The 14,602-nt window shown below is 45.1% G+C and overlaps 1 protein-coding gene across 1 annotated transcript in view; it reads right to left on the bottom strand.

Moving 5' to 3' along the window:
* Window positions 1-14,602, bottom strand: part of RAPGEF5 (Rap guanine nucleotide exchange factor 5) — a 159,260-nt gene that overhangs the window by 56,104 nt on the left and 88,554 nt on the right. The window contains exons 10-11 of the mRNA XM_040091093.1: window positions 8,400-8,503; window positions 7,972-8,060 (exon numbers count right to left, since the gene is read on the bottom strand). Coding sequence (XP_039947027.1) covers window positions 7,972-8,060; window positions 8,400-8,503 — 193 coding nt within the window. The remainder of the gene's footprint in view (window positions 1-7,971; window positions 8,061-8,399; window positions 8,504-14,602) is intronic.

Genomic DNA, 14,602 nt, shown 5'->3' with positions numbered 1-14,602 from the left:
TTGCTATATGTACCCACAGCATAAAAGCTGTGATGATGAACTGAAAAAATACCATCTGTATCAACAGAGAGAGTCATGATCAAGAATAAGAGTGTTTATCACTCCCCATGTTGACTCTAGTTTCCCAGTCATTGGCTACAATGGTGGGACAACTCAGGAGCAGCATTCCCAGACTCTGCCCTTCCTTTGCCCAAACAAGTTTTAGTGCCCAGGTGCAAATAAATCCTTTTCAGGCTCCATGTCCTCATTTCTCAAAAAAACAACAACTGTCTGAGCTCCTGACACGAGAGAGCATCTTAGACACATTCCCCTCTTCGGCATTCCCCAGTATCGTCAGCACCACAGCATGTGACACACCGTCTGTCTGCAGTGAATCCCAGACATGGTGCTCCTTCTGCAAGTAGATTCAGCTCACAACTGTGACAAAAAATAATCCTATCAAAGGGAAAAAAAATTATTTCCTATGAAGGTACCTAAATCTACTTGGCACAAGGTCGAGACAAGTATAGAAGAGGAGATGGGATAGCATGGCAAAGTGGATGTGTGGACTGTTAGAGGATGCCAGACCTTCCCATTTGAGAAGCCACTGTCACTGCTGGCAGACTTGGTCCCAACTTTATTCTATCCCCAGAGCTCCTTCTTCTCTTGTCCCAGCTTTAGGTTTCACCATGCCATTTGCAAAGCCATTCAGCAGAAAATGACTCCCACTCCGCTGCCAGCTCATTCAGTTTTCCTACATATCTTATTATAATCTTAGATTCCAATTAATTCTTTTTGAACTGCAACATGCTGCATGTAATACACTGGGTCAGGTCAAAGATCCCCATAGAAAGAATCAGGTCCTTGACAGAAGATGGCCAACAGAAGAAAAAAGAACTCAGAAGAAGATAAATATAGTTATCTTTCTAAGAGACACCCTCCTATCTTCCAGCAACAGGAAGTGTAGACTTTCCAAATTGGAAGTTGTGTTGACATCACTGCAGTGATGGAGTTTTTGCCAGGATTTTGCCTAGTTTATTTTTAAACTCTTCCAAGTTTTGGCTTCCACAGAATACCCACAACAACAAATTTCACAGTTTAGCTGTGCATTATACTGGAAAACCACTTCACTTTATAAATTATAAACCAAATCTTTTCACTGTATGACAAAACATTTGCCTCATTATGAGAAACAAGGAACAATCTTTACACTTCACCGTCCCTACAATTAATAGTCTTGTAGATCACCATATACCTCCTTTACCAAAGCTGCCTTCCTATGATGACCAGACCTTGACTATTTACTCTTAGATGTATTAAATCTGTAATTTTAATCACTCTTGCTGCCCTTTACCTCTTTTTCAACCTGAGCTGGAGGAGAAGAGGAATCATATTATACATGCCATATTTCATAGTTTCACAATTGTATAACTACAGCTCTTGCTTGGCTTTTTTCCTAATTAGCCTAAATACCACTTGCGTTTTTGACCAGTGCTGATCAAAAATTTCCACGGACTACTCACACTACCTCCATAGACCTATTTTCTGCATGATAATAGTCAAGTCAGCACCCTGCTGAATATGTATAATAAGAATTTCCTCTTCTTCATGGTAGAAAAACACATTACTTTGCATTTTTCAAACTTGGATCCCATGTGCAATTTTATCCTGCAGTCACATATTTTTATTCCTTTCATCTTTCTGCAGCCATAGGGCTGGTTGGAGGGGCCTATTCCAAACTTATTTTCCCAGTTCTACACTGCCCCATTCTTACAACTTTCATGAGACTAATTTGGAGTTGGATTGGCTTCCTGATGTAGCACAGCAGCTCAAACAGGCAGTCGGATGTGGGATTAATAGGGTGTACAAGGACATAATTTTGCACGGCCACCAAAGGTGAAACTATGGCTTTACTTACCAGGAGACCTTCAATCATTTAATAATACCAGCACATGCTGTTACCTCAGATTTCATCCCACACTCAGCAGCACCCAGCCTTCAATGGTGAATTCCCTCCATTTTAAACACAGACATTTTACTCCTTTCATTTTCTCTCTTTTAACTAACCATCAGTCCTGAAAAGCATCTCCTTCCTGATCAAAACAATCTTTAAATTTCTTTCAGGATTTTTGGAAAGGGACTTTATCAAAAACATCTTGAAAATATGAATATAAGATACAGACACACCAGATTATATATATCCTCATGCTCTTTCAAACCTTTAACATTTCTACAGGATACACAAGATCTGAACTGTCTGCAATAAATAATCCCCACATTTTCTCTTTCTCAGTATGTTTCTGTATGCATTTCTTCATTCTGCATGTACTGTACTGTACCCAATTTCTCAGCACAAATTCATAACCTCATGCTGAAATTTTGCATCTAATCATACTCCTGCAAGCAAGTCCAGCTGCTGAAGACACCAGTCCTTCTCTCCTGCTGTCCTCACCTGCACATCTCCCACTCCCTGCCACACTCTCGCAGTGTCAGGGGGGAAAACTTTGTGTCACTGACAGATTAAGTGGATCAAGAGACTTAACCATCTTAAAACTAATAATTTAGTATTTCCTAGGTTAGTACCAACTAGGACCAACTCCCTACTTTGGAGTGCTACAGAATCACACAACAGACTGTAGAAGCACAGAAGCACCAGTGGCAGGAGTGGCTGGGAAAGACTGAGCTGCTTCTTTTGACTACAGCAACAGTTTATGCTAGAATAATGTATTGATAAAATGACAATCTTATTACTTAGATGTTCCCCAAATAGAACCATTTCTTTTAATTGGTATCACATTTTCCACCTTCCTCTCTGCCACTCAAGCTGCTTTATATGATAGATTACACACCACTGTTAGGAGTTCAGCAATTTCATATCAGAGTTCCTTTAGAAGTCTTCAGGGAGTAACATCTGATCCTGGTGATTTGTTACTATTCATTTTATTGATTTATTCTAAACCTACTTCTACTGACAGTCTAATTTAGAGATAGCTTAGACTCACACTGTATAAAGCAATGGTTGTCTGCAAGATCCTCCCCAGGTTCTCTCATATTGAACACTGATAAATATTAGTATTTTTTAACTTTCTTAGTCTTACACTGATGTGCTCTGCTAAATTGTTATTCCCCTCCTATGGGGATGGCAGTAATAAGCATTTAGCCCCCTTATTTTACCAAATTTTCCTAAACATCAGGGAAAAGTTTACAAAACCCCCAAAATTATGACTGACAACATTCCATTATGAAGGACTGTTAAGAGGAAGGCTTAGCAGGGATTTATTCTCTCCATCCTAAAACCTGGAAGGCAGGATCACAAAGTGTTGGGCAAATATTTACTCTTCTTGACATCAGTCCACAGGCATCAGACACACACTGACAGTGTGGCAGTCACAGGAGTACATTTTTCAACACCTTTTCACCTGATCATCAGTGAAAAGCACAGTGAGCAAAACACCTAATAACATCCTTCATAACTAAGAAAAAAGTGTCAAAAAGCAACCAGACCTTTTTTTTTTCTTGGAATATTAAACAAAAGACAATCTAGAAAAGGCAGAGCTGTATCCCTTTTTCACAACTTCATTTAGCAGCTGACTACAGTCGTTTCATGCGAGATAGTACCAATCTCCTCCAAGGTCACGTACAGTTCCACAGAGGGTGCCACTGCCCAATGGCACAGCAGTGTCATTGGTGCAGCGTAGAAACAGAATGTGTTAAACAAAAGTAACTCTTACTACACGGGACTTCTAGGACAAATAGGCATGGTCTGAAGGCCCCTCCAAGGTGGTACATTACAATTCTAAAGGTAAAACTGCTTCTGTATGACAGGGGACAGTTCCCACTAACCCAAGGATCATGCACAGTCCCAGTTAAGGTGACACGGCATGACACAAAGGTCACTACTCCTTTTGGTTCCTACTCCAAAGAAATCCAGACCATACTTACACTTTTCTGCCTCTCTTTTTGCTATGTCATGAGGATTTGTCCTCTGTTTCTGTCCCTTTAATCTTTCTCCAGGCCCTCCATCATCTGCCATCCCAACTTCTGCAATAGCTTAACAAAACTGTCAAGCCTCCCTCTTGTCACAACCCCTTTCACACAGTCCACTACAAAGATGCATACACTGACACTGACACCACCGTGTTGTTCCAGTCGTACCTTTCCACATTTATTTCCTTTCTCCAGATCACACTTTCCTGCTGCCTCTTGCTCTCAAAGACCTTCACAAATTAATTTCTTCTCAAATTCATTCTTCCCAAAAATTAATCCCATAGTAGGGAGGTAAAAGACATGTTGTGTCAGCAGATGCAGTGGGGGAGATTATGTTCTACTTTAGCAATGTTCTGCTTAAGCTGCCTGAGACATGTGACCCAATGGACTGAAGGAAATGGTCTGAGTGATCCAGGCAGGTCTGGAGTAGTAACATGGATGTGATCATCACCACGTCATTCCAGAGGCTGCCAGATGTTGAATGTAACCACTGCAAAGCAATACAGTATGTTTGAATAGAGACCAGCTGGAGGAAACTCTAAAGATGACATCAGGATAATACCTAGAGAAGAAAATGCTGCTAGCATCCAAGAAATAAAGATTTTATATAAAAGAACAGTGATTCTGAAATAATCATTGGTGTAGTCAATGGGAAGGGATTAGAGATCCTGAGATGCTAAGATTTGGCCTCTTGGAGATTATTTGTTCAAATCCCCACCCTTGCAGAAGATTAGCCCAGGAGGTGTGTCTTGCATCTTCCACCTAGATAGAGACATATTTGAAGTGTATCTCTCTATTTAGGTCTTAAAACCTCAAATTACACTCCAAAATGCACACTCAGCAGACGTTCCCCAGTGATACCAACCACCTTAGAGATGACTCAGAAAAGTCATTTGTTACAGAAATTTAAAATTTCCATCCACCCCATGGTAGGAAAGAAGAACAGTCTTCTTGGGGGTTGGCACTTTTCAGGTTATAGTACCTCAGTGAAATGAAAACTATCCCCCTTTGAGATGAAGGGTTGACAATCCTTCGTTAGTGGCAAGCCCAAATTTAAGGGGATGGCCCAAGAATTCAAATATACTCCCTGACACACAAATATACTCACTCTCATCACAAAAATCCCTCAGTCATTAAACAATTACTAAGTAAATTAAGCCTAAAGTGCCTTGGAAACCTCAGGCTTTCCAGACATCTTGCCTATGGAAGTCACCATGGCAATAGACTAGTCTGGCTTTGCAGATTGCAGTGTCCTCTTCAGGCGTCCTCAGTTGCTAAAACAGTACTCTGTTATGACACAGGCACTGGGGTAACTCTTCAGGTGGGTCCCCAACTGTTCATTGTAGCAGAGTATATTAAGCTGAGTGCCTAAGGTGTCATGTTGCAGGTTTAGTAGCTGCTGAAGGAAGCCTTGGAGACTGGGCTGGACACCAGTAAATTTTTTTCCAGACCAGCCCCAAAACTTGTTTTACGCTCTCAGGTGCAAGCGGCGTCTGCTGACTTGGGCTAGAAAATGGAGGATGGCTGGGAGCAATCCACGGCACATCATTCAGCTACGTCGGTTTATAAAAGGTAGTGTTCCATGACCACACCAGCCCCAGGACAGCAGATTGTTTTGTTAACAACCATAGAGGGCTGCAGTTATGATTTGGTACACAAAGGGTGGGAATGAAAACATGCAGAACATCCCTCCTTGGGAAGCAGTGCAAAGGGTCAAACAGAACAACAGCCCCCTGTGCACCAGCACACGTAAGAACAGCCCTTTCTCATGTTCTTTATAGACACAAATAAGGAAACTGCATTGGAGGCTGCAGGGAAAGCAGGAGGCCACGGAAGTCATCCTGGAACTGGCAAACAGACAGCAGGAGCAGCAGCTGGGTACAACAACATCATCCTTTCATGTTCTGCAAAGCTATGCCTGCTAAAACACAAGCCTGCAGGGCTATGCAACTTGATCATTCTCTGAGACGGGCCAGATTGGAACTAGAAAAAGATACAAAAGCCAGCAAATCCAGGCACCCAAACGGCAGAAGGATGCCTTCAGGTACACACACAAAGCTGTACATATGCACAATCCACATCCCATACTTCCTCATGCCAAAGGCAGCTGAGTCTGCGAAAAAAAAGCTAGTAAAAACCATTATGGGGCATCCCCTCATAAACCACTGGGAAACATAGCTCCTAAAGTCTTTCATTTTGATGAAGTTCTGTATTACCAGATTGATAAAGTCAGAAGAAAATGGTATCTGAGGAACTACCCTTGAGGGAGTGGAGGGCTGCTAGGCAAGGTTTAGCACACATCTTTGTGATGGCAAGAAATCGAAGGCACAGCTACTTTGCTCTGTCCCTGGGATCCAGTTAACCCTGGCTACAGGGCAGAGCCTAATTGTTTCTTTCCAAAGGAGTTAGGATAATGCAGAGGTGAGGGGAAGCTAATCAACCTTTAAATACTTTACCATCTGCTAACAACCAAGCAAGTAGTGGTTTAACATTTGCTTTGAGGACAGTTTACCGTCCCCTCTGTAAAACAATAAGACCAGGCTTAGGAACAGCCTCTCTGTGATGTGAGGGAGAGAGAGCAAAGAGGTGAAAAAAAGAAAAGGTATGCATGGGAGGATATATACAGCATCTAAGGCTTTACATAAGGAGTGCTTTGCATTTACAAACACCAAAATATAATGCATATCACTACTGAAAGTATCACTGTTTTTCAGCAAGATTGCGAGCTTATAAAATAAGATGAAGCAGGCTATAAAGACTGGCAGCTCCTCAATCTGTGTGTGATAACCATTAATGAGAAAACTTATTCTGGATCCAATATTTGACCTTAAAAGGCCAAGGAAGGATCCTCACTACACTGCCTACAAGCTGGCTCAAGTAAATTACACTCATAACTAGCCTATTGCATCTGTGGAATGCACTAGCCTCTCTCTACACTAAATATTAATGTCTAGGCAGACAAAAGCAGCACTAGGAACACTGCAATAATATCACTGGCAGACACTCTATGTGTTTCTTTGGGGCATTGACACATCAGAACTAGGAATATGCCTACTGTTCCACATTAAACTAATGACTTGTTCTGAGACATTCCTCTGCGAATCACAGATGTTATTTATATTTTCAGACATTTAAAGGGATTAAAGTGTGTTTATACTCAGTAATCTCATTTGTAGAGAAAGATATATACAGGCATCAGGAGTATGCATTCTAACCCCATAGGGGATGACCAAATACACAGCGCTATTGGCAGCCACCTACCCTCCTCTTCAATACTCAGGACCTCCAAAAGTCTCACCAGCCTGGCTACTTCCATTAAAAGTATATATGAATGGCAGGTTACAGGCACTTCTGATGAATTATTCCATGAGCTCTTGGTGTCAGCAAGCTGTGTGTATAGCCAAGAGATCCAGCTGGAAATTAAACTGCATGTCAAGTAGCCCGATTCATATAAAATTGCTCTAGGCTGGAATGAAATATCTCTGGTTGAAGACAAACAAGTAAGAGCACTGGGCGATACGCTGTGCCCCGGGCTATGAGATTTATAAGCCATTTTTATGAAACAGACGTGCCAAAGTATCGGGGTGGTGGCAAAACGAGGTGAGGCGCACTGCAAGCATCAGAGTGGATAGAGGAACGGCTGCAGGCTACGAGGGATGGCAGCCCAGCCCGCGGAGACGCGGCGCTGTACAAAGCCCGCCGCAGCCTGCGCTACCCCGGCGGCAGCCAAAGCCGAAAGCAAACCGCTTCAAGTTGCTGCCGAGCGGCTCCGCTACCGCCGGCGCTCCTGCCCCGGGGCCGGTGCCGCTCCGACACCGCCCGGCTGCCGCGCCACCCTCGGGGATTCCTCCCCGCATCGCGCCGGCTGCGCGCCCGGCCGGCGGCGGCTTTCGGCCAGGGGTGCCCGGGAGCGATCCCCGCGCCGCCCCGCTCTGCCGGCACGGGCACCGGCACCTCTCCCCCATCCCCGGCCGCCGCCGCCTCCCCGCCAGGCTCGCTCCTTACCCGTCTCTTTGTCCTGGGCGGCTTCCAGGTGCAGGTCGCTGAGGAGATGCTCCAAAATCTTCTCCGGCGTCCCCGACACCACCACGTATCTGTCGGAAAGCAGAGAGTCCCCGGAGTCATCCTCCGTGGAGGACTGCGAGCGGCTGCTCCACTCGTCCTCCTCGTCCTCCTCGTCGATGTACTTGAAGTAAGGCACGTCGAAGGTGGGCAGCGGCCGCTCCCCGCCGCGGCCCGCCAGCGCCTCGGGCACCCGCACCCTGCCGCTGCCCATGGCGCCCCGCTCCCTGCGCGCCGCCGCCCGGCCCCTAAGCTCCCCCCCCGGGGGCCATCGCCCTGCCGGGGCCGCGGGCCGCCGCCCCGCCCGCCGCCGCCGCCGAGCCCGGCCCGGCCGGCCCAGCCCCGCACGCCCGGAGCCGCGGAAGCCTTACCTCCCGCGCCGCTCGGGGGCCGGGCTGCGTGACCACACCTTCCGCAGCACCAGCGCCGCGCCGGCCGCCTCCCGCGCCCGCTCGCCGCCTCCTCCATCGTCCGCCTTCCGTGCGCAGGGAGAGAGGGACAGAGAGAGCGCGGTCAGTGCCCGCCGGGGCCGGGGCTGTCACTCGGCCGCCCGGGGGCCAAAACTGGGGAAGGGGCTCTTTGCACCCCGGGACGGGGGTGCGGAACGGGCTCCCTTTGTGAGCGGCACTGAGCTCCGTGTGTTGGATTTTAATTCACAGAAGCCGGTGGGAGGGGGGCTTTGAGTATGCGGGTTTCCGTGTCCCCAAGGTGATGGCTTGTTTAATTCCCAGACAGTCAAACAAAGCAGGGGACAGGTAACAATAGTCTGAAAGCAGCAAGTGCTCCGAGCACGCCGGTAATAGAGAGGTAGAATACACCTTCTGTAAAGCTTCTCCCCTGTACTTCAATAAAGGCAATAAAAACGCTGGGGCAGGCACGTAATGCGTGCCTCTGAGCATCTCCCAAAATACTCCGTGTACGGATCTCCCTTTTCAACAACTTTTTAACTTGGGAAACAAACACCCCCACAGAAAGTTCAGCCCGGTGCCCGCTGTGTGTGTGAATCTTGGCTAAGCTGCGGTTTATACTCCGACTTTCTCCCTCGCTGCTCCCTGAAAGTGACGGGAGCTGAACCATCATCCATTTGTGCACACGCAGCCCACATCCCCAGCGCAGCCCAAGGCAGCTGACTGAGCAGTGCGGGAGATGAGGGCTTGCTGCTGACTGAGCAGGGCGCATTGAAACACGGCGGCTGCCGGAGAGCGGCGCGCAGCCCCCTGCGAGATCCTCCTGGCAGATTCAGTCACCGGAGAGTGAGCGACACAAAAGAGGCAGCTGTTTCAATGCAAGTACGTCCCAGTAGGTGCTTTCCTCTGATTCAGAGCTGGCTTAGTTATATTGTTCAGTATGTCAAATGCACACAAGAAAGCCATACATGTACTACTCAAAAGAAGAGAAAACAGCATTTCTGCATCAAGTGTACAGTATCCAGCAGTGAAAAGGACTTCGAATGGGTTAAAAATTGCTGAGGAACAGAGCTACCTTGGCAAAACAAGGGAGAGAAACCACTTCCTGATTCCTCTTTCTCTTATTTTTTATTCTAAGACCCAGTGAATCTGACTGCTACTTCTGTTTGTCACTGTGGTGCAGGCATGCCCAAAGATGCAGCCCTTGCCCTGAAGAAGTTTTCTTTATCAGTAAAGAACATGTAGAATTGATCTATTAAATTTCTGCAAGGTCAGACATACAGGTACTGAGCCAATTAATGTCAGATATTCATTGTAACCCTCCCAGGGGACATTGCTGAGCAGCCGCGTTACAGGAATACTGATGCATAATTGTAATCTTCCATTTCACTGGCCATGGTTTTTTGTTGCCTACATATTTGAAAAACTGCAATGAAAGAAGCAGCAAAAGAGAAGGAGAGGAAGAACAAGAAACAGGCACAGCTTTAAAGCAATTCAGTAAAAGGGAGATTTATCCAAACAAATATATCGCTCCATTTCTCTGTCTCTTCTCTGGCATTTCCATCCTCTAAAATAGCCCCAGCCCTCATTTCCCTGTGCTCGCTGACATTCCAAACTGCAGCACATATGGAGAATGTATGTGATGTATGGTGCTGTATTTGTACAAGCCATCTATTTCCTCATAGATGGGAATGGATTTTAAGCACACCCATATACATTACATACATGAGTAGCTGGCAGCGACTCAACAGGGAGCACTGAGAGGGCGAAAGCTCTCTCGTCCTGAAGGGACATTAACAATGGTTGGTGTGGAAGACGGTGTTTCCCCTTCAGCATCTCACTAGGCAGAGACATTTTCAAAAAACCTTTGGAGTAGGTGTTTGCAAATTTGCAGCATAAAGTGCCCCAATGGTAAGATTTTCATAAGGCTCTTCCTCTTGTCTTTCCCACTTTTAACAATTTCAAGGAAGAGAAAAATCCATCGATTTTATTAGGTAAGCCAGAATTGGACAGAACTAAGGCCAGTTGAGTTCAAGCTGGAATTTCATTACCTATAATAAATATTTCCCCCCAAAAAACAGTGGAATAGAGAATTTCTATCTTATATCAAAAACAATCTCACTTTAAGGGAAGAACTACTATTTCATTAAGCCTCCACTTATATATGACACATTTTTATGTTCAGTCAAGCCCTTTAATCATACAAGCCACAACAATTAACCTGAACAAAGAACAAAGGCAAGTCCTACATATTTTCACAAGTTCCGATTTCAATACAGATATTTCCCTAAAATGACATCAAGGCATGCTTCATTTATCAGAATCTGGAATGGTCCATGAAATAATTCTTGCTGGAAGAAACCCGGGCTGTTCTCAGCATGCTCTGTCTAAATCCAGTGACAGATGAGAAGGAGGATTCAAGGGGCCCCCAAGTGACAGCCGTGTGTACTGAAGGGCAAGGCAGCACCGTAGCCAAGCCCCTGAAAGTCAGCAGACTGGCTCAGGAGACCTTCCCATCACGCTTCCAATTAACAACTAAGCTTTCCAGCAGTTTTCCAGACCTTCACACAGCCCTTGCAACCTGCGCCGGCCATGCAGGGGCACAGAGGCACGGCATCATCATCTCTCATTTTATGGCCAGGCAGAAGAATCGGGGCACAGAGACCACCAGTTCGCTTGGGTGGTACTACACTGGCACCTGGACTTTGAGACCCTCCCCTCACTGTCTATCTGTTATTTCCTTTGCCCCAGTGCAGTGGGTAGGAAATTACTCCCAGCAGCCTTGATCAGAATACATTTAGACTCGAGGTGGGACAGGAAGAGATAGAGCACCAAAATGCCACAGAGGAAAACTGCCATCTCACTTTTCATGTGGCCTTATGTACACTCCCTGTCTCCTCTGTACCTTCAAAAGCACCATTCACATCCTGTTAGGATGTTATAATCAATCCATGGTGCACATTACCCATCACAAGGAAATTTAGCTAGCTCTGCATCTGTCAACCACTGTATTTCACATTTATTACAGCTTTTAATTAATCATCTCTTGATAGCTAAACACAGCACTATCAACCTCGATGTCAATTCCCAGCAGGAGTTTCAAGTAAACAGCAAGGTTCTCTGGACTCAGTGGATCTTCCAACCAATATTACAGCCAATTTTCCCCTCCCCTCATCCATCTTCCTAATACCGAGGTAAGCCATTAATAATCCTGGGTAATATATTTTAACAGCAGACAAGTGCTACCTTTCTTTTCAGCATGAAAGGAACCCTGGGGTGGTATAAATATTTATATGCTTATAGGAATGAAATAGCTGGAAGTCCTTGCTTAGCGGGCCTCAACTTGTGAGTTACACTTTGCATGAGCAGGAATATGACCCCCTGAATTAGCACAGAGGGAGAAGGAGGCAGAAGGGAACCTATGGCATTGTTGAAAACAGCCGCAGTGGGCTGGCTTCCTTGTGGGAGACATTGGTTTTCTGGGTTATTTGCAATTGGCAGGGAATAACACAATCTTTGGCCAAAGCAAATGATAAATTTGGTATCAGGGATGCTTCTGTTTTCCTTGAATTCCTGACTTTGGCCTTTTAATTAATTAAAAGAGGATCCAACACCCAGAATGCGCTGCCTCCTCTCTTCCTGTGAGAAACCTCCACTGCTAGAAATAGCAATTAAAAGCTGCTCTACTTTCTAACAGCATTCTAACAGAAAAAAACCCATTATGCTCTGCAACAGACAGTATATTCAGAACCCTGCTTCACTAAAAAGAAAATGCATTTTCACATAATTTCTCCAGGACAGGACAACTGTGCAAAGACTATTTTCTGTATCTGTGTTACCAATTACTGAAGTGCTTGCTATGTTGGAACAACCCTAACCAGCAATGCAAACTATGCACTTCCCAATGACAGAACTTTTGTCCTACATCTCTTCACCTGCTTTCTTTAAAAAGGGATCAGACACAGAGCTAACCCCAGCCAATACCAGATCCAGATGGATTCACACACTGTCAGTTTCAGTGGGTAAAAAAGTAATACAGGAAGAGATAACATATAAGGCACCTATAAATTTAATGGAGCGTGGAAAATCCAGTGCACAGACAGATTTTTCCGCTGCCAAACAACCAAGCAAAGGCAAAGAGAATCTTCTTTGGGCAACACCAACAAAGCAAACTTTACGCAGGCTATCTACTTCAAAATCATATCACATAACAAAGAAATTGCCTCTTCTAGAAGTTATGGAGGGCAGGAACATTTTGTTTTCCTAGCATAATTTGGTAAAACTGACTCAACACAATCAGATAACGTCAATCACTTCTGCCTCTATGTCTTTTGATGCTGGTGCCAGGTCATGCCCTTGAGAGGAACGGGAAAAAGCGTATGTAGAGTATTCCCAGGGCTGTTTGTGTTCTGAAGAGGAGACTGCTCCCCTCAATGAATCTAAGGAGCTTCCCTGTGCACACATGAATATACCCATGTAAGCAGTGTGAAACACATGAGCAGAGTCAGGAAGTTGGCTCAGAAGAAAAAGTGTAGAGAAGCTTCCACTGCCATGCAGGAAAAGTGCTCAAATTGGTGACAGAGCCTGACAAAAGCCATGAAATAACAAGATCCTAATTTCCAAAGACTATTTCACTGGGTAAGTGTCTTTTTGCCTGGATATTATAATATCACTGTTATATACTCTCCATACAAAAGAAGACTTACAAGAACATGAAAAAGACAGAAAAGCCAAGTCAAAAACCTGAGAAACATTGACTGGTAATCTCTGTATTATCTAATGCCTTTCCTTTGAATAAAACACCTTTATTATTATTATTATTATTATTATTCTGTCCTGCTCGGTCCCTACACATCTTCCTTGTTCAGCATGTGTTGAAACCTAACATTGAGACTGGGACCTAGCTAACACAAAAGGCCTTTGCAATGTATCATGGGTTGGCACAGTTTTATTTCTAGTTATAGAGAAATGTGGCATGTTTTTCCCTGCCAGGACCTTACAGTTGCTTTGGCGGGGGAGAACAAGGACCTATCAGAAAGCTGGCCAAGACATTGGCAGCTATTTTAAGCAATGAAGATGCCAATGCGACTTAGGGCGGGACACATTTAAAATTCTCATCCCCGGGAAGTGTCTCTTTCTGTGGAGACGGCCATGAGGTAACATCGTGGGCGGCAGGGCCCCGGGTGAGGCCCCGCTGCCCTCTGGGCCGTCGGGCTGGGCCCAGCCGGGCCTCCGAGAGCCGCTGCCCGCACAAAAAGCGGCCCAAGTTGGGTCTCTTTCTCCTGCCTGGGATGGAGGGGTGGAAGAAAGGACTTCCACCAGTCTCCCTTATCAGCACAGCTTCGTATCTTTGCAGCCCAGAGCAGAGAGCACATGGCCACTGCAGGCCTGGGCGGGTTTAACTCTTTCCTAGCAACATGGAGCTTTTAAAGCACAACCCTTCCTTGAGAGAGAGAAGAAAGAAAACAGAGGGTAGGTGGAACAGACACGGTATGAAGTCAGCGGAGCAAAAGTGAAAAGACTATTTGAACAGGGGGTGGAGGAGTTTGTCATTCCATCCTTATTGAGCCATGGAAATTAACTTTATATTTAGATTATCCCTTTAAATCATGGGAAAGATATGCATTTGGGGAGATGATTGTTTAGATTTGTGCGTGGATTTGAGCAAAGGTGTTTGTGATGGACTAAGTGATATTAATCCTATAAGATGCTTGAACAGAGATAGAGGTGAGAAGCCCCCTGCACCAGTGAAGAAGTGAGAAGATATCTCTGTACCTTGAGATGAAGAATCCTTTGCTTTAGAGTTATTCATCTTTAAAAGCCGACACACCAGCATGCAAAAGTCTAAGACCCATGACCCATCAGCAGCTTGGGAACCTGCTCCTGGGAGGGTCACAAAGGCAGGTTTCTCCAGGGGGTTGTTTTTGTGACAGTTTAAAACCCACAAGAAAACTGTTCTAAGTTGTCAGTGGGATCCAAGACTCTAGGAGAGACTCCTCTCCTAAAGATTAATGAAAGACTATTTTTAAATGGTGAAACTGACTGAAACTCCTAGAAGTAATGGAAAATGAAGTCTTACAATGTGAGACATTTGTTAGTACTAATAATAGCACTAGATAATAAGAGGTGAATCCTGGCTATAATATATAGGTACATATATACTGCAA

Source organism: Hirundo rustica, chromosome 1 (genome assembly GCF_015227805.2).
Source record: "Hirundo rustica isolate bHirRus1 chromosome 1, bHirRus1.pri.v3, whole genome shotgun sequence".
Taxonomy (NCBI): Eukaryota; Metazoa; Chordata; class Aves; order Passeriformes; family Hirundinidae; genus Hirundo; species Hirundo rustica.
Note: the sequence above shows the minus strand (reverse complement) of the source record. Positions and strands in the feature narration are given on the sequence as shown.